The 19,914-nt window shown below is 42.6% G+C and overlaps 1 protein-coding gene across 1 annotated transcript in view; it reads right to left on the minus strand.

The window, feature by feature from the left end:
- LOC139390618 (synaptopodin) overlaps nt 1-19,914 on the minus strand; it is an 81,712-nt gene that overhangs the window by 39,915 nt on the left and 21,883 nt on the right. Inside the window, exons 2-3 of the mRNA XM_071137864.1 lie at nt 16,308-16,623; nt 14,487-15,675 (exon numbers count right to left, since the gene is read on the minus strand). Of these exons, the coding sequence (XP_070993965.1) occupies nt 14,487-14,691 (205 nt within the window). The 5' untranslated portion in view covers nt 14,692-15,675; nt 16,308-16,623. The remainder of the gene's footprint in view (nt 1-14,486; nt 15,676-16,307; nt 16,624-19,914) is intronic.

Genomic DNA, 19,914 nt, shown 5'->3' on the forward strand with positions numbered 1-19,914 from the left:
TTTCTGTAAGTCTTTACAAGGTTTTCACACACTGTTGCTGGTATTTTGGCCCATTCCTCCATGCAGATCTCCTCTAGAGCAGTGATGTTTTGGGGCTGTTGCTGGGCAACATGGACTTTCAACTCCCTCCAAAGATTTTCTATGGGGTTGAGATCTGGAGACTGGCTAGGCCACTCCAGGATCTTGAAATGCTTCTTACGAAGCCACTCCTTTGTTGCCCGGGGGGTGTGTTTGGGATCATTGTCATGCTGAAAGACCCAGCCACGTTTAATCTTCAATGCCCTTGCTGATGGAAGGAAGTTTTCACTCAAAATCTCACGATACATGGCCCCATTCATTCTTTCCTTTATACGGATTCGTCGTCCTGGTCCCTTTGCAGAAGAACAGCCCCAAAGCATGATGTTTCCACCCCCATGCTTCACAGTAGGTATGGTGTTCTTTGGATGCAACTCAGCATTATTTTTCTCCAAACACGACGAGTTGAGTTTTTACCAAAAAGTTATATTTTGGTTTCATCTAACCATATGACATTCTCCCAATCTTCTTCTGGATAATCCAAATGCTCTCTAGCAAACTTCAGACGGGCCTGGACATGTACTGGCTTAAGCAGGGGGACACGTCTGGCACTGCAGGATTTGACTCCCCTGCGGCGTAGTGTGTTACTGATGGTAGGCTTTGTTACTTTGGTCCCAGCTCTCTGCAGGTCATTCACTAGGTCACCCCGTGTGGTTCTGAGATTTTTGCTCACCGTTCTTGTGATCATTTTGACCCCACAGGATGAGATCTTGCGTGGAGCCCCAGATCGAGGGAGATTATCAGTGGTCTTGTATGTCTTCCATTTCCTAATAATTGCTCCCACAGTTGATTTCCTCAAACCAAGCTGCTTACCTATTGCAGATTTAGTCTTCCCAGCCTGGTGCAGGTCCACAATTTTGTTTCTGGTGTCCTTTGACAGCTCTTTGATCTTGGCCATAGTGGAGTTTGGAGTGTGACTGTTTGAGGTTGTGAACAGGTGTCTTTTATACTGATAACAAGTTCAAACAGGTGCCATTAATACAGGTAACGAGTGGAGGACAGAGGAGCCTCTTAAAGAAGAAGTTACAGGTATGTGAGAGCCAGAAGTCTTGCTTGTTTGTAGGTGACCAAATACTTATTTGCCACCATAATTTGCAAATAAATTCATAAAAAATTCTACAATGTGATTTTCTGGATTTTTTTTTCTAATTTTGTCTGTCATGGTTGAAGTGGTTGAAAATTACATTCCTCTCTCATCTTTTTAAGTGGGAGAACTTGCACAATTGGTGGCTGACTAAATACTTTTTTGCCCCACTGTATGTATAGTCTTTTGTATGCTCTTGTCACTTTCGTTATGAGTGGACCAAAGCGCAACGTGAGTAGAGTTCCACATATTTTTTGAGGTGAAACTTCAAACAACAAATAAATAAACAAACGTGCAGTTCATAGTACTAAACACAAACAATATCCCACCACGCAGGTGGGAAAAGGACCACACTAAGTATGATCCCCCAATTAGAGTCAATCAGCTGCCTCCAATTGGGAACCATACTCACTCCAACGTAGAAATTAAAGGCTAGAACACCCCCTAGTCAAGCCCTGACCTAAAACACCATAGAGAACCTCGAGGGCTCTCTATGGTCAGGGCGTGACAGTTCTAGGGTAACGGTGTCAAGATGGAATGTGTATTCGGGGTCCTGGCAACTGGACCTTTTTTGGAACACCATTATTTTTAGCCAAGGTCTGACATAATCTGTGCAGATGTTCTCAGTGCTGCTGTAGGCCCTCCTTGGTTGGGGACAGAAGCACCAGATCATCAGCAAACAGTAGACATTTGACTTCAGATTCTAGTAGGGTGAGGCCGGGGGCTGCAGACTGTTCTAGTGTTAAATATCGTTGATATAGATGTTGAAGAGGGTGGGGCTTAAGCTGCATCCCTGTCTCACCTCCTTGTCCCTGCGGAAAGAAATGTGTGTGTTTTTTGCCAATTTTATCTGCACACTTGTTGTCAGTGTACATGGATTTTATAATGTCGTATGTTTTTTTGCCCCCACACCACTTCCCATCAATTTGTATTGCACGCCCTCATGACAAATTGAGTCGAAAGCTTCTTTTTTTTTATCAACAGAGCATGAGTAGACTTTGCCTTTGTTTTGCTTTGTTTGGTTGTCAATTAGGTTGTGCAGGGTGAATACGTGGTCTGTCGTACAGTAATTTGGTAAAAAGCCAATTGGACATTTGCTTAGTACATTGTTTTCGCTGAAGAAATGTACAAGTCTGCTGTTAATGATAATGCAGAGGATTTTTCCAAGGTTGCTGTTGACGCAAATATCCCACAGTAGTTATTGGGGTCAAATTTGCATCCAATTTTGTGGATTGGGGTGATCAGTCCTTGGTTCCAAATATTGGGGAATAGCTGAGGATGATGTTAAAGAGTTTAAGTTTTAGTATAGCCAATTGGAATTTGTGGTCTGTATATTTTATCATTTAATTTAGGATATCATCAACCCCACAAGCCTTTTTGGGTTGGAGGGTTTGTGTTTTGTCCTGTAATTCATTCAATGTAATTGGAGAAACCAGTGGGTTCTGGTAGTCTTTAATAGTTGATTCTAAGATGTGTATTTGATCATGTATATGTTTTTGCTGTTTGTTATTTGTTATAGAGCCAACAAGTTTGGAGAAGTGGCGTATCCATACATCTCCGAGTTTTCCAATTTTCCCAGAAGTGGTTCTATGGATTGATCTGAGTTCTGACGTGCTGTTCCTTCTTTATGCGTAGTGTATTTCTGTATTGTTTGCGTGATCCACCATAGCGAAGGCGTAGACTCAGGTTTTCTGGTTCTCTATGTTTTTGTTTGGATAAGTTTCTCAATTTCTTTCTTACGTTTTTGCAATCTTCATCAAAAGATGTGTCATTGTTGTTAATTTTCTTAGGTTGTCTGCTTGACATTTTTAGATTTGATAGGGAAGCTGAGAGGTCAAATATACTATTAAGATGTTCTACTGCCAAGTTTACACCTTCACTACTACAGTGGAACATTTTGTCCAGGAAATTGTCTAGAAGGGATTGAATGTGTTGTTGCCTAATTGTGTTTTTGGTAGATTTCCACACTACTTTCCTTCCATCTATAGCTTTTCTTAATAGTATTCAGTTCCTTTGACTTTGATGCCTCATGATTGAGTATAGCTCTGTTCAAGTAGAGTGTCAGTGGACTGACTTTGAACACTCTAAGAGACTCTGGGTTGAGGTCAGTGAAAAAGTAGTCTACAGTACTACTGCCAAGAGATGAGCTATAGGTGAACCTACCAAAGGAGTCCCCTCGAAGCCTACCATTGTCTATGTACATACCCGACGTCCTGCAAGAGTTGTGATCTATTTTTGTTGGTTATGTTGACGTATTTGTGCCTAGGGGGGCATACGGGGGAAGGAATGCTGTCACCTCCAGGTATGTGTTTGTCCCCCTGTGTGCTGAGGGTGTAAGGTTCTTGTCCAGTTTTGGCATTTAGGTTGCCACAGCTCTAGTACATGTCCCTGGGCCTGGAAATTGTTGATCTCCCCCTCTAGGATGGAGAAGCTGTCATTGTTAAAGTATGGGGATTCTATTGGGGGGATATAGGTAGCACAAATAAGGACATTTGTCTCTTTTGAGATAATTTCCTTATTAAGTTCTAGCCAGATGTAAAATGTTCCTGTTTTGACTCATTTAATAGAGTGGGAAAGGTCTGCTCTTTACCAAATTAGCATAGTAGTCTCTTCCCTGTTTCACACCTGGTAGTTTGGTGGATGGGACTAACAGCTGTCTGTAACCTAGAGGGCAACCAGTGGGTCCACCTCCTCTATACCACCCACCTGGTAGTGTGGTGGATGGGACTACCAGCTCTCTGTAACCTAGAGGGCAACCAGTGGGTACGTCTCCTTTATACCATGTTTCTTGTAGGATGACAATGTCTGTATTTCCAATATCTTTGATGAAGTCTGGGTTCCTGCTCTTTTGGCCAAAGGCAGATGACCTCAGGCCTTGTACAGTGCCTTGCGAAAGTATTCGGCCCCCTTGAACTTTGTGACCTTTTGCCACATTTCAGGCTTCAAACATAAAGATATAAAACTGTATTTTTTTGTGAAGAATCAACAACAAGTGGGACACAATCATGAAGTGGAACGACATTTATTGGATATTTCAAACTTTTTTAACAAATCAAAAACTGAAATATTGGGCGTGCAAAATTATTCAGCCCCCTTAAGTTAATACTTTGTAGCGCCACCTTTTGCTGTGATTACAGCTGTAAGTCGCTTGGGGTATGTCTCTATCAGTTTTGCACATCGAGAGACTGACATTTTTTCCCATTCCTCCTTGCAAAACAGCTCGAGCTCAGTGAGGTTGGATGGAGAGCATTTGTGAACAGCAGTTTTCAGTTCTTTCCACAGATTCTCGATTGGATTCAGGTCTGGACTTTGACTTGGCCATTCTAACACCTGGATATGTTTATTTTTGAACCATTCCATTGTAGATTTTGCTTTATATTTTGGATCACTGTCTTGTTGGAAGACAAATCTCCGTCCCAGTCTCAGGTCTTTTGCAGACTCCATCAGGTTTTCTTCCAGAATGGTCCTGTATTTGGCTCCATCCATCTTCCCATCAATTTTAACCATCTTCCCTGTCCCTGCTGAAGAAAAGCAGGCCCAAACCATGATGCTGCCACCACCATGTTTGACAGTGGGGATGGTGTGTTCAGCTGTGTTGCTTTTACGCCAAACATAACGTTTTGCATTGTTGCCAAAAAGTTCAATTTTGGTTTCATCTGACCAGAGCACCTTCTTCCACATGTTTGGTGTGTCTCCCAGGTGGCTTGTGGCAAACTTTAAACGACACTTTTTATGGATATCTTTAAGAAATGGCTTTCTTCTTGCCACTCTTCCATAATGGCCAGATTTGTGCAATATACGACTGATTGTTGTCCTATGGACAGAGTCTCCCACCTCAGCTGTAGATCTCTGCAGTTCATCCAGAGTGATCATGGGCCTCTTGGCTGCATCTCTGATCAGTCTTCTCCTTGTATGAGCTGAAAGTTTAGAGGGACAGCCAGGTCTTGGTAGATTTGCAGTGGTCTGATACTCCTTCCATTTCAATATTATCGCTTGCACAGTGCTCCTTGGGATGTTTAAAGCTTGGGAAATCTTTTTGTATCCAAATCCGGCTTTAAACTTCTTCACAACAGTATCTCGGACCTGCCTGGTGTGTTCCTTGTTCTTCATGATGCTCTCTGCGCTTTTAACGGACCTCTGAGACTATCACAGTGCAGGTGCATTTATACGGAGACTTGATTACACATTGGTGGATTGTATTTATCATCATTAGTCATTTAGGTCAACATTGGATCATTCAGAGATCCTCACTGAACTTCTGGAGAGAGTTTGCTGCACTGAAAGTAAAGGGGCTGAATAATTTTGCACACCCAATTTTTCAGTTTTTGATTTGTTAAAAAAGTTTGAAATATCCAATAAATGTCGTTCCACTTCATGATTGTGTCCCACTTGTTGTTGATTCTTCACAAAAAAATACAGTTTTATATCTTTATGTTTGAAGCCTGAAATGTGGCAAAAGGTCGCAAAGTTCAAGGGGGCCGAATACTTTCGCAAGGCACTGTATATTCCAGGATGAGAGCTTTGTGTTCCATAGCGTCTAGTGTTGTTTTTGTGTGGTTTAGGCTCGGACCCTCACAGTTGGTGTGAGCAGAATATGTTGAGCATCTGATACATAACTCTTAGTTTGCAGGATGGGGCTTGGGCGGGTGTAATAGTGGGTGTTGGGACTGTTGCCCCGCTCACGGCCTGGGCATATGTCCTGCTGTCATGTTGAGGTCCTTGCCGCATGGGGTGGGCAGAAGGGGCATAGGTCTGATATGGGGGGCCTATATATTGTGTGGCCAGGGTTTGCTTGGAATGGGTTCTCTCGGTGCAGGTCCTTCAGGAGGGGGTTTTGCAGGTCTGGGAGGGTGTTTCGCTAGTCTGGGCGGGATATCCGTTGGGATTGTTGTCTTGTAGAGGTGGACCTGGTCATAAAGGCTGTTCAAGTCCAGGGTGGAGTGGTGGGCCAGGTAGACATCAGGTTTTGAGGCACAGTCTTGCGAAATGCTTGCATTCACCCACTGTATGGAGGCAAGGGGAAAATCTTTTTGTGGTATCAGGGCAGAGATAACAACTTGTGCGTTGGGGAAAGTGGAAGAAGCTTTTTCAATCACTCCCTTGAGTGTTTTGGCCACCCTTTCCTGCTGGGCTCTTAAGTCATTTGTGCCCATGTTAATTATGATGTGGCTGGAGGCCACACAGTCTGTCCTCTGACTCAATGATGAAGTTTGCAGATGACACCACAGTTGTAGGCCTGATTACCAACAATGACGAGACGGCCTACAGGGAGGAGATGAGGGCTCTGGGAGTGGTGCCAGGAAAATACTTCTACCTCAACGTCAACAAAATGAAGGAGCTGAACGTGGACTTCAGGAAACAGCAGAGAGAGCATGCCCCTATCCACATCGATGGGACAACAACGGAGAAGGTGAAAAGCTTCTAGATCCTCTGCGTACACATCACTGACAATCTGAAATGGTCAACCACACAGACAGCGTGTTGAAGAAGGTGCATCAGCGTCTCTTCAACCTCAGGAGGCTGAATACATTTGACGTGGCCCCTAAGACCCTAACACACTTTTACAGATGCACAATGGAGAGTATCCTGTCGGCCGGATAACCGCCTGGTATGGCAAATGCACCGCCCTCAACCGCAGGGCTCTCCAGAGTGTGGTGTGGTCTGCCCAACGCATCACCGGGGGCACACTGCCTGCCCTCCAGAACATCTACAGCACCCGATGTCACAGGAAGCCCAAAAAGATCATCAAGGACAACAACCACCCGAGCCACTGCCTGTTCACCCCGCTATCATCCAGAAGGCGACGTCAGTACAGGTGCATCAAAGCTTGGACGGAGACACTGAAAAACAGCTTCTATCTCAAGGCCATCAGACGGTTAAATAGCCATCACTAGTCGGCTACCACCCGGTTACTCAACCCTGCACCTTAGAGGCTGCTGCCCTATAGACATAGCCATGGAATCACTGGTCACTTTAATAACGGAACACTCATCACTTTAATAATGTTTACATACTGCTTCACTCATCTCATATGTATATACTGTATTCTATTCTACTGTATTCTATTCTACTGTATTCTATTCTACTGTATTCTAGTCAATGCCACTCCGACATTGCTCGTCCATATATTTAGATATATTTTTAACTCCTTTTTTAACTCATTATTTTACTTTTAAACACCCAGAAAAGACTACTCTCCTTGATGTTATCCTCACAAATAATCCTGATAGGTATCAGTCTGATCTTTTCTGTAATGACCTTAGTGATCTCTGTTCTACAGCCTGTGTTCGTAATGGCTGCTCAGTGAAACAACCTGTCCTGATTTGTTATAGACTCTTGCTAAAAAACTTTAATGAGCAAGCCTTCCTTCATGAACTGACCTCTGTAAATTGGTATAGAATCAGCTTGATCCCCTCTGTCGAAGACGCTTGGACCTTCTTTTTTTATATTTTCAGTTAACAAACACGCCCCCATAAAGAAAATGAGAATTAAAAACAGGTTCAGCCCCTGGTTTGACTGTGATCTTGCAGAGTTACTCCACCTCAAGAATTGCTTTTGACGAAACGCTCGGCACACGCATACTCAGAATGACAGGCTCTCTTTCAGCCAAATGAGAAATAAATGAACAGGCTATTCGGAAGGCCAAAGATAGTTACTTTAAGGAGCAGTACTCTCTCTGTGGGTCTAACCGGAAAACGGTTAAAGACCTGGAGAATAAACCCTCCTCTTCACAGCTGTCCATGTCCCTTAATGTTGATGATGTGGTTGTTACTGACAAGAAGCACATGGCTGAGCTCTTTAATCACCACTTCATTAAGTCAGGATTCCTATTTGACTCAGCCATGCCTCCTTGCCCATCCAACAGTTCCTCATCTCCCACCCCTTCTAATGTGACTATGCTCGATGCTTTTCCCTCTTTTTCTCCTGCCCCGCTACAAAGTTTCTCCCTGCAGGCAGTCACTGAGTCCGAGGTGCTAAAGAAGCTCCTGAAACTTGAGCCCCAAAAAACATCTGAGTCAGATGGTTTAGACCCTTTCTTCTTTAAGGTTGCTGCCCCTATCATCGCCAAGCCTGTCTCTCCTTTCTGGGGAGGTTCCCATTACTTGGAAGGCAGCCACGGTTCATCCTTTATTTAAAGGTGGAGGTCAAGCTGATCCTAACTGTTATAGGCCTATTTCTATTTTTCCCTGTTTATCAAAAGTGTTGGACAAACTTGTCAATGATCAACTGACTGGCTTTCTTGATGTCTATAGTATTCTCTTGGGTATGCAATCTGTTTTCCGCTCAGGTTATGGATGTGTCACTGCAACCTTATAGGACCTCAATGATGCCACCATTGCCCTTGATTCTAAGCAATGTTGCTATTTTTAATGACTTGGCCAAAGCTTTTGATACGGTAGACCATTGCCTTCTTAGGAGCCGGCTAAAGAGTATTGGTGTCTCTGAGGGGTCTTTGGCCTGGTTTGCTAATCACCTCTATCAAAGAGTGCAGAGTATAAAGTCAGAAAATCTGCTGTCTCAGCCACTACACCAAGGGAGTACCCCAAGGCTCAATCCTAGGCCCCACACTCTTCACAATTTACATCAACAAAAGCTTTCTTAGTGTCCAACAAGCTTTATCTACCCTTAACCTTGTTTTGAACACCTCCAAAACAAAGGTCATATGGCTAGACGGTGCACTGTCCATCTCTCAGCACATATCAAAGATGCAGGCCAAAGTTAAATCTAGACTTGGTTTCCTCTATCGTAATCGCTCCTTTTTCACCCCAGCTGCCAAACTAACCCTGATTCAGATGACCATCCTACCCATGCTAGATTACGGAAACTTAATTTATTGATCGGCAGGTAAGGGTGCTCTCGAGCGGCTAGATGTTCTTTACCCTTCAACCATCAGATTTACCACCAGTGCTCCTTATAGGACACCGCTGCACTCTATACTGCTATGTAAACCCACTGGTTGATGCACACTTATAAAACCCTCTTAGGCCTCACTCCCCCCTATCTGAGATATCTACTGCAGCCCTCATCCTCCACATACAACACCCATTCTGCCAGTCACATTCTGTAAAAGTTCGCCAAAGCACACACATCCCACGGGTCGCTCGTCTTTTTTAGTTCGCTGCAGCTAGCGACTGGAACGAGCTGCAACAAAAACTCAAACTGGACACTGGGAGGTGACCACCCTCATCTGCAGGACAGTTTGAAGAGGTGTGATCAGACTCATTCAGGATGTGGGAGTCGTCACGGAGAGAGATCTTTTCCTGATGTGCTCTCTCTCTTTGATCCCGCAAAAGTCCTGCTGGAGCTGCATGAGGATGTCCTGTACGATTACTGTCTGTCCCAGACTTGTACACATTGACAGAGGTTGTTACAATTTCCTAAATGTCTAGTATTCTGAGTTTCCACCCTGGGCCAATACCCTCTCTCTTGACATAGTGTGCTCTAATAGCACTGTGCCATGCCAGGGGATGGTCTGTGTTAATATAGAACTGTGCCATGCCAGGGGATGGTCTGTGTTAATATAGCACTGTGCCATGCCAGGGGATGGTCTGTGTGGGAAATGATGTTACTTACGTTCCCCTCTTTGTAGCGGTCAGCGAAAAGTGTACTGGGATTGTCCTTGAGGAGTTTTTCTGTTTTTGTACTTATGAAACTCTCCTGTCATGTTAGGCTCAAGAATTTCCACACCTCTCACTTCACACTTCAGCCCTATAATTGAAGTTGCAGCCAGGTCAGTTCTGTCCTAGCAGCTTGGTAACTTTGTAGCCTTATTTATTAAGCTTTATAGAACAAAATTACCTAGAGATTATTGTCTTTAACTTTTTGGCTTCAGAAGTAGATTCAGGCTGAACATTACTCACTCAGTGATGTGTTGGATGGTATTTCCAGGTTCCACTGCGTTTCTTCTGCAGGTTTTGGTTTGTTAGAAGTTTGTTCTTGATTGTCCTCGGTAGTAATAGTCCATTCAGGTAATTTTGTCCAAATTCAAGGTTTTAGGTATGACATTTGATTTAATGTGGAGGTTAGTATCCTGTGTAAGTCATTGTGAAAAAAAATGCAAGTTCATCTACATTTATCCAACTGTAATTGTATAATTTTTGGAGAAGATCTCAGGAGCCCATGAACTCACTACCTCTCTCTTTCTGGTCTGGGCTAGCTGACATTCCCTCTCTGTCTGCCCTCTGTGAACTCCCTGCATGGAGGGACAAGACCTTCTGCTCTCCTCCAGCAGAGACACAACTTGGCCCCTGACAATGAGGCTCCCTCCCTTAGTTGTTACTTCACTCTCACTCCGATCTGACCTGTGTCTTTCACTCTCTCAATTCAATTCAATCAATTCTAAAGGGCTTCCTTGGCATGAGAAAACATCATCTTTCTCTCGTGGCCTCAATTGTCAACGGTACGTGTGCACAAAAACTACTTGTAACCTTGTGTGTGACAGTTTTCTGTTATTTATAAATGTTTAAACTTGACGAGATAGTGTGCACATCTCCACGTAAATCTCAGACCATACATACAACTTCTAGAGGGATCAATTGTATTGCAAGTAAATATTGTAATTTGAAGGACTGAATCATAATCATATTACAGGACATGTCTTTTATTATGAAGGACTGAATCATAATCGTATTACAGAACATGTCTTTTATTATGAAGGACTGAATCATAATCGTATTACAGAACATGTCTTTTATTGTGAAGGACTGAATCATAATCATATTACAGAACATGTCTTTTATTATGAAGGACTGAATCATAATCGTATTACAGAACATGTCTTTCCTCATCTGACAGGAATGGTTTATTCCCACTACACATAAAATATCAGGCTGCCATTTATCCATCCCTCATTTAATAGCCAAACATGTTTGAAAGTAAATAAACCGGTAGCCTATTTCATATATTTGACAGTATTGGTAGGCTACAGTATTGCTGTGTGATAGGAGCTCAGCATCATTGTCTATTTCATATATTTGACAATATTGTATCCTCGACTTCGGCGATGTCATCTACAAAATGGCTTCCAACACTCTACTCAGCAAACTGGATGCAGTCTATCACAGTGCCATCCGTTTTGTCACTAAAGCACCTTATACCACCCACCACTGCGACTTGTATGCTCTAGTCGGCTGGCCCTCGCTACATATTCGTCGCCAGACCCACTGGCTCCAGGTCATCTACAAGTCCATGCTAGGTAAAGCTCCGCCTTATCTCAGCTCACTGGTCACGATGGCAACACCCATCCGTAGCACGCGCTCCAGCAGGTGTATCTCACTGATCATCCCTAAAGCCAACACCTCATTTGGCCGCCTTTCGTTCCAGTACTCTGCTGCCTGTGACTGGAACGAATTGCAAAAATCGCTGAAGTTGGAGACTTTTATCTCCCTCACCAACTTCAAACATCAGCTATCTGAGCAGCTAACCGATCGCTGCAGCTGTACATAGTCTATTGGTAAATAGCCCATTCATTTTCACCTACCTCATCCCCATACTGTTTTTATTTATTTACTTTTCTGCTCTTTTGCACACCAATATCTCTACCTGTAGATGACCATCTGATCATTTATCACTCCAGTGTTAATCTGCAAAATTGTAATTATTCACCTACCTCCTCATGCCTTTTGCACACATTGTATATAGACTCCCCCTTTGTTTTCTACTGTGTTATTGACTTGTTAATTGTTTACTCCATGTGTAACTCTGTGTTGTCTGCTCATACTGCTATGCTTTATCTTGGCCAGGTCGCAGTTGCAAATGAGAACTTGTTCTCAACTAGCCTACCTGGTTAAATAAAGGTGAAATAAAAAATAAATAAAAAATTGGTAGGCTACAGTATTGCTGTGTGATAGGAGCTCAGCGTCGAAGACTATAACAACGCAGGAGATAGAAACACAATCACTGATAAATAAAATATTCAACAACAAAAAATATTGTCCATAGATGTGTGATGTCCCTAGGCTCCCACACAGACGAATAGGACTCAGCCTCTCTCCAAATCTGAATAGGACTCAGCCCCTCTCCAAATCCGAATAGGACTCAGCCCCTCTCCAAATCTGAATAGGACTCAGCCCCTCCCCAAATCCGAATAGGACTCAGCCCCTCTCTTAATCTGAATAGGACTCAGCCTCTCTCCAAATCCGAATAGGACTCAGCCCCTCTCCAAATCCTAATAGGACTCAGTCCCTCTCCAAATCCAAATAGGACTCAGTCCCTCTCCAAATCCGAATAGGACTCAGCCCCTCTCCAAATCCTAATAGGACTCAGCCTCTCTAAAAATCTGAATAGGACTCAGCCCCTCTGCAAATCTGAATAGGACTCAGCCTCTCTGCAAATCCGAATAGGAATCAGCCCCTCTACAAATCCGAATAGGACTCAGCCTCTCTCCAAATCCGAATAGGACTCAGCCCCTCTCCAAATCCCAATTGAAAACAGTCTACTAAACACAGGGTTAAAAATCGTCAGATGCATTGTTTGCATGTCCTATAATGTATTATATTTATTCTCCAAATGGTGAACTATAGACTTTAATTGAATGACTGCATCTACTAACTATAGATTGTTACAGAGTCCCTAGGCCTACGTTTTCTGATGTGTTTCCCAATCACTGCACAACAACGTCTTGTAAATCTGTAGTTAGTTCATCTGTTCCGACGATAATAGGTTCACTGCTTCAGCTCAGTATAGTAGGCTAATCTGTATCGCAGTTGTGTACGAACACACACACACACACACGCTGTCTGAGGGGTTTTCCATGTTACTCTCTAAGGAGTTTTTCCTTCATCACTGACGTGTTTACCTCCCGCTCTGTCACACAAGTAGCGACTCCAACTATGGCAGGATAATGATAACGATCTGGAAAGAACTTATTATGAAGTCTGAGCTCAGTCCATTATGGTCTGGACTGGTACTGGGTATGAAGTCTCAGCTCAGTCCATTATGGTCTGGACTGGTACTGGGTATGAAGTCTCAGCTCAGTCCATTATGGTCTGGACTGGTACTGGGTATGAAGTCTCAGCTCAGTCCATTATGGTCTGGACTGGTACTGGGTATGAAGTCTCAGCTCAGTCCATTATGGTCTGGACTGGTACTGGGTATGAAGTCTCAGCTCAGTCCGTTATGGTCTGGACTGGTACTGGGTATGAAGTCTCAGCTCAGTCCATTATGGTCTGGACTGGTACTGGGTATGAAGTCTCAGCTCAGTCCATTATGGTCTGGACTGGTACTGGGTATGAAGTCTCAGCTCAGTCCATTATGGTCTGGACTGGTACTGGGTATGAAGTCTTTCTGAGATTGCCCTTTAGGTTGGGATGCAGGATTGCCTTTCCATCTCAGATGTGTCCAGTTGCTGTATATGTGTTTGCGTCTGTGCGTGTGTGTGTGTGTGTGTGTGTGTGTGTGTGTGTCATGGTAGCCCAGTCTGCGGTTTTATTGCAGGGAAACAGATGTTTCTTTGAACGTTTAACCATCTCTGACATAACATGGAGTATAATCTCCCAGAAGTAATATCTCATGTCATTTGGTCGGCTGTGTGATCAGCTTCTGTGTTCATACGTGTTAAAAATGGAGAGTTCCGACCTCCCGAGTGGCGCAGCGGTCTAAAGGCACTGCATCGTAGTGCTAGAGGCTCCACCACAGACCCGGGATCGTTCCCGGGCTGTATCACAACCGGCCGTGATCGGGAGTCCCTTGGCCCAGCGTCGTCAGGGTTAGGGGAAGGTTTGGCCAGAGGGGGGGGCTCATCGCGCTCTAGCAACTCTTTGTGGCAGGCCGGGCGCCTGCAGGCTGACCTCGGTCGTCAGGTGATTCCTCCAACACATTGGTTCTTCCAGGTTAAACGGGCGGGTGTTAAGAGCGCGGTTTTGGTGGGTCATGTTTCAGAGGACACATGACTCGACCTTTGCCTTCCGATCCCATTGGGAAGTTGCAGCGACAAGACAAGATCGAAATTGGGTAGAAAAAGGTGGTACATTTAAAAAAAAAATATATATATATATATAATAATAGTAATAATAATATTAATATTAATAATAATAATAATAATAGTAGTAATAATAATAATAACAATAATAATAATAATAATAATAATAATATTAATAAAAATAATATTAATAATAATTAGAAAAAAATTGAGGGTTCCGGAGAAATCTACGTCTCCACCCTCGCAAATGGAAATTCTCCGCCACTTTAAACTACTCTGCATCTCAGAGTCCCTTCAGTCCTTTCATCATGTTCCACATTCCCTCCTGCTGCTGCCCTGTGGCAGGTCAGAAACCCAGCAGGTAACTAGAAGCCAAAACCACGTAAATAGAATAAACATCAAACTTACTGGTTTTCCGAGTCAGCTGATTGGTGGAGGTTGATGTCACCTGTCCTTTGATCGCTTTGTAGTCCCGCCTTTCCGAAGATGCGTCACTCTCTCTTTTGCCGGTGTCCGTGTTACCGCCATGCACCCTCTGAAGGGGCTTCCTCCCTCCACCTGGGCTCCAGCTTACCCCTCTCCTCACGGACATATGACCCCTCTCCGTGTCCATCTCTACCCCCAGGAAGATGCCTCGATCTGGGGGAGCTTTGCTGCTCTGCTGGAGGAGTTCTGGAGCCTCTCTTGTTCTCCTCTGGTTTGCTCCACAGTTTCTGTCTCTTCTTCTACCCAGACCGTCTGCAGCCCTCCCTGGTTTGGTCTGTGTGTCAGTTTGAGGATCACCGTTTGTGGAGCGTTCAGAGTAAGTTCAGACAGTCCTCTTTTGAAGCAAAGGGAGCAAAAAAAGTGAACCACCAGTGGGGATAAGGAGAATCTTAGCAGCTTCTCCTGCTGCTGGACACCTCTCCCCCCAGACTTCCTTCAGTATTCCTCCTTAAGGTTTTCCTTTAGTCCCTTAGTCCTGTAGCTAGGAGCTAGCAAGGAGGGAGGGTGACGGATGGGAGAACAGGACCTACCAGAAACAGTATCAGGGATGTCCCGGGAGACTAAAGCACGCTGGATCAGTTCCCATGGACCAGAGCCAAGACACTTTAACAATAACGATGTGCTCTACCTCAAATCTCCAGTGAAAAGAGAAACCATCAAACTTTTCTATTTCTCTTTGTGTCTGTCTTCCCTCCCTCGAAATCTTTATTTTTCTCCAAAACCCAGACGATTATTTTCTCTTCCTTCCCCTTTCTTCCAAACATTCTTTCTTTCCTTTCTTAGTCCAGCCACCCAAACATGCCTGTTGACCGTATTGCAATCTCTCCCTGACAGATTATTTTTCTTGCGGAGAAAGCGAGCAGCTCTTTAGACTCAACAATGCCAAAGAGGGGGTGACCGGGGTGGCCGTGTGTTTCAAAGCTTCCTGTCGTTTGGTTCGGACGGAGTGAGAAACAACATTTCCCTCTAGAAAAGGTCACTCCTAAGAGCAGCTACGAGTTTCCGAGACGCCACTGGCCGATACGTCAGCTATATCTTTTCTTTCTTTCTCTTTTATTATTCTCATCCATCCATCCATCCAGGAGTCAATGCTGGGAGTCACGGTTTAGTCCTGACGGATATTGGTTTGGATTAGATGCAGAGATGTACAGTATGTTACCATCATATCCATACATTACCATTATATCAATACATTACCATTATATCAATACATTACCATTATATCAATACATTACCATTATATCCATACATTACCATTATATCAATACATTACCATTATATCAATACATTACCATTATATCCATACATTACCATTATATCCATACATTACCATTATATCCATACATTACCATTATATCAATACATTACCATTATATCCATACATTACCATTATATCAATACATTACCATTATATCCATACATTACCATTATATCCATAAATTACCATTATATCAATACATTACCATTATATCCATACATTACCATTATATCAATACATTACCATTATATCCATACATTACCATTATATCAATACATTACCATTATATCCATACATTACCATTATATCAATACATTACCATTATATCCATAAATTACCATTATATCAATACATTACCATTATATCCATACATTACCATTATATCAATACATTACCATTATATCAATACATTACCATTATATCAATACATTACCATTATATCCATACATTACCACTATATCCATACATTACCACTATATCCATACATTGTCATTTGAGCTGAGGCCCAGGCAGCAGAGTTCTCAGTCTGATCCCTCTGCAATTCCAGCTGTCAGTTGGTTTATTTAGGTTGTTTTTAGAGGAGATAACAATGTCTATGTTAAGGGAAATTAGTTGTTTATCCAGTCTGGGATGATACTTCAACTGTAAGTCTGGGTGATCTGTCTCTCCGGTCCCTATTGAAGGAGTGTACGGTAGAACGTGGTGCTGTAGTATTCAGGAAGAGTCAAGTTGTTGTTGTTGTTGTTGTCATGAGAGGCTGATCTCCATTGGTTCTGATCTCCACGTCTGGAACACTACCACCTGAAAGACGGGACAAAAATAATTAGAAGAAGAAGATCTGTAAACTGAATAAATGTCTACTCTCTCTGACTCACTGAGGTATTCATCTATAAACTGAATAAATGTATACTCTCTCTGACTCACTGAGGTATTCATCTATAAACTGAATAAATGTATACTCTCTCTGACTCACTGAGGTATTCATCTATAAACTGAATTCATGTATACTCTCTCTGACTCACTGAGGTATTCATCTGTAAACTGAATTAATTTCTACCCTCCCTGACTCACTGAGGTATTCATCTATAAACTGAATTAATTTCTACCCTCCCTGACTCACTGAGGTATTCATCTATAAACTGAATTAATTTCTACCCTCCCTGACTCACTGAGGTATTCATCTATAAACTGAAAACACGGTTATATCTATAATTTTTATATGATGGATGGTCAGTCCTTGCATCCATAGCTCTGTCTATTAATCTGAGAGTGGTTACACTTCTCCAGGCCCATTTGTATCCAAAACAGGGGCAGGGAAAACACACTGTTATTGTTTCACCTGCTGATTACCACTTTAAAAATGTACATTTTCTCTCTGCCCCGTGGCAAAATGTGTAGAATCGCCGGAAATTAGCTTTAAAACAGCAACATTTTTTCTCTGTCCCGTGGCAAAATGTGTAGAATCGCAGGAAATTAGCTTTAAAACAGCAACATTTTCTCTCAGCCTCATGACCAAAATTTGTAGAATAGCATGAGATTATATATTTTAAAAAAAAACACATTTTTCTCTTTTGCCCCGTGACAAAAATGTGTAGAATAGCAGGAAGTGAGGAGAGAGCCTTGCTCGAACCTGGCTGGGGGCGGGGCTGGCAAAACTGCAGTGCGCCACTGATAACACCTGCTTGATACAGAAAGAAGAGCGCCATCCAACGCTCCTAGGTTTACACTCTTAGAAGTAAAGATGCTTGGAAGAACCTTCTAGCTTGCCACGCCAGCAGAACCTCTGCAGTTCAAAATGTGTATTTGTGTTAGGCTCATTGACACGTGAAGACAATACAACAGAACAGATGAACATGAATGACATTTACTCTAACGGGTGGCCCCAAAAAATATATATCTTTAAGCCACGCCTCTAGTAAAGCCACTCCTCCACTCCAGGGTTCTTCCAGGAACCAGTTGCTACGTTGAACCATTAAAGGTTTCTCCAATAACCCCTCAACTAACCAAAGATGCAAATATGAACCATTGACTAGCAATGGTTCAATGAGGATCTCTAGGGTTCCTCCAGTCACCACTGATTCAATGCGTGTTTGGAAATCATCCATAAGGAACTGTAAAGTTCAGAGTTTTGAGTCAAAAACTAAGTCTGACATTTGTTACAGTTTTGGAAGGGGGACACTGGGAGTGGTTTTTGGTTTCTACATCTTTAGCTAATATACTGTAATATGTTTGTCTGGTTCTCTACCAGTCTAATGCGTTGTGGTGAGCTCTTCTGTGTTGACAAATATTGTAAATATTGTAACTCTACGCAAATTATAGAGACAGCAAGACACCCCCAAAAAAGTAAAACTGGGACACACACACAGAGAGCGAGAGAGAAGGAAAAAGGAAAAGCTTTAATAAGAGTTGTGAACGTGAGGAAGGACAACCCCAGTGTTCTCCTACAGGTGAAAGGTCAGGACTCATTAATGTCAGGAAATCTCACTACACGACTAAAGCTGCCAGCTATTAACTTTATCTCTATCTGCCTCTATTAGCTTTCTATCTGTCTGCCTCTATTAGCTTTATCTCTGTCTGCCTCTATTAGCTTTATCTCTTTCTGCCTCTATTAGCTTTATCTCTTTCTGCCTCTATTAGCTTTATCTCTGTCTGCCTCTATTAGCTTTATCTCTTTCTGCCTCTATTAGCTTTATCTCTGTCTGCCTCTATTAGCTTTATATCTGTCGGCCTCTATTAACTTTATTTCTGTCTGCCTCTATTAACTTTATCTCTGTCTGCCTCTATCTCTGTCTGCCTCTATTAGCTTTCTCTCTCTGCCTCTATTAACTTTATCTCTGTCTGCCTCTATTAACTTTATCTCTGTCTGCCTCTATTAACTTTATCTCTGTCTGCCTCTATTAACTTTATCTCTGTCTGCCTCTATTAACTTTCTCTGTCTGCCTCTATTAGCTTTATCTCTGTCTGCCTCTATTAGCTTTATCTCTATCTGCCTCTATTAGCTTTCTCTCTGTCTGCCTCTATTAACTTTATCTCTGTCTGCCTCTATTAACTTTATCTCTATCTGCCTCTATTAGCTTTATCTCTGTCTGCCTCTATTAGCTTTATCTCTGTCTGCCTCTATTAACTTTATCTCTGTCTGCCTCTATTAGCTTTATCTCTGTCTGCCTCTATTAACTTTCTCTCTGTCTGCCTCTATTAACTTTATCTCTGTCTGCCTCTATTAGCTTTATCTCTGTCTGCCTCTATTAGCTTTATCTCTGTCTGCCTCTATTAACTTTCTCTCTGTCTGCCTCTATTAGCTTTATCTCTGTCTGCCTCTATTAGCTTTATCTCTGTCTGCCTCTATTAGCTTTATCTCTGTCTGCCTCTATTAGCTTTATCTCTGTCTGCCTCTATTAACTGTATCTCTGTCTGCCTATATTAGCTTTATTTCTGTCTGCCTCTATTAACTTTATCTCTGTCTGCCTCTATTAACTTTATCTCTGTCTGCCTCTATTAGCTTTATTAGCTTTATCTCTGTCTGCCTCTATTAACTTTATCTCTGTCTGCCTCTATTAGCTTTATTTCTGTCTGCCTCTATTAACTTTATCTCTGTCTGCCTCTATTAGCTTTATCTCTGTCTGCCTCTATTAACTTCATCTCTGTCTGCCTCTAATAACTTTATCTCTGTCTGCCTCTATTAACTTTATCTCTGTCTGCCTCTACTAACTTTATCTCTGTCTGCCTCTATTAACTTTCTCTGTCTGCCTCTATTAGCTTTATCTCTGTCTGCCTCTATTAGCTTTATCTCTATCTGCCTCTATTAGCTTTCTCTCTGTCTGCCTCTATTAACTTTATCTCTGTCTGCCTCTAGTAGCTTTATCTCTATCTGCCTCTATTAGCTTTATCTCTGTCTGCCTCTATTAGCTTTATCTCTGTCTGCCTCTATTAACTTTATCTCTGTCTGCCTCTATTAGCTTTATCTCTGTCTGCCTCTATTAACTTTCTCTCTGTCTGCCTCTATTAACTTTATCTCTGTCTGCCTCTATTAACTTTCTCTCTGTCTGCCTCTATTAGCTTTATCTCTGTCTGCCTCTATTAACTTTCTCTCTG

This window comes from Oncorhynchus clarkii, chromosome 31, assembly GCF_045791955.1.
Source record: "Oncorhynchus clarkii lewisi isolate Uvic-CL-2024 chromosome 31, UVic_Ocla_1.0, whole genome shotgun sequence".
NCBI lineage: Eukaryota > Metazoa > Chordata > Actinopteri > Salmoniformes > Salmonidae > Oncorhynchus > Oncorhynchus clarkii.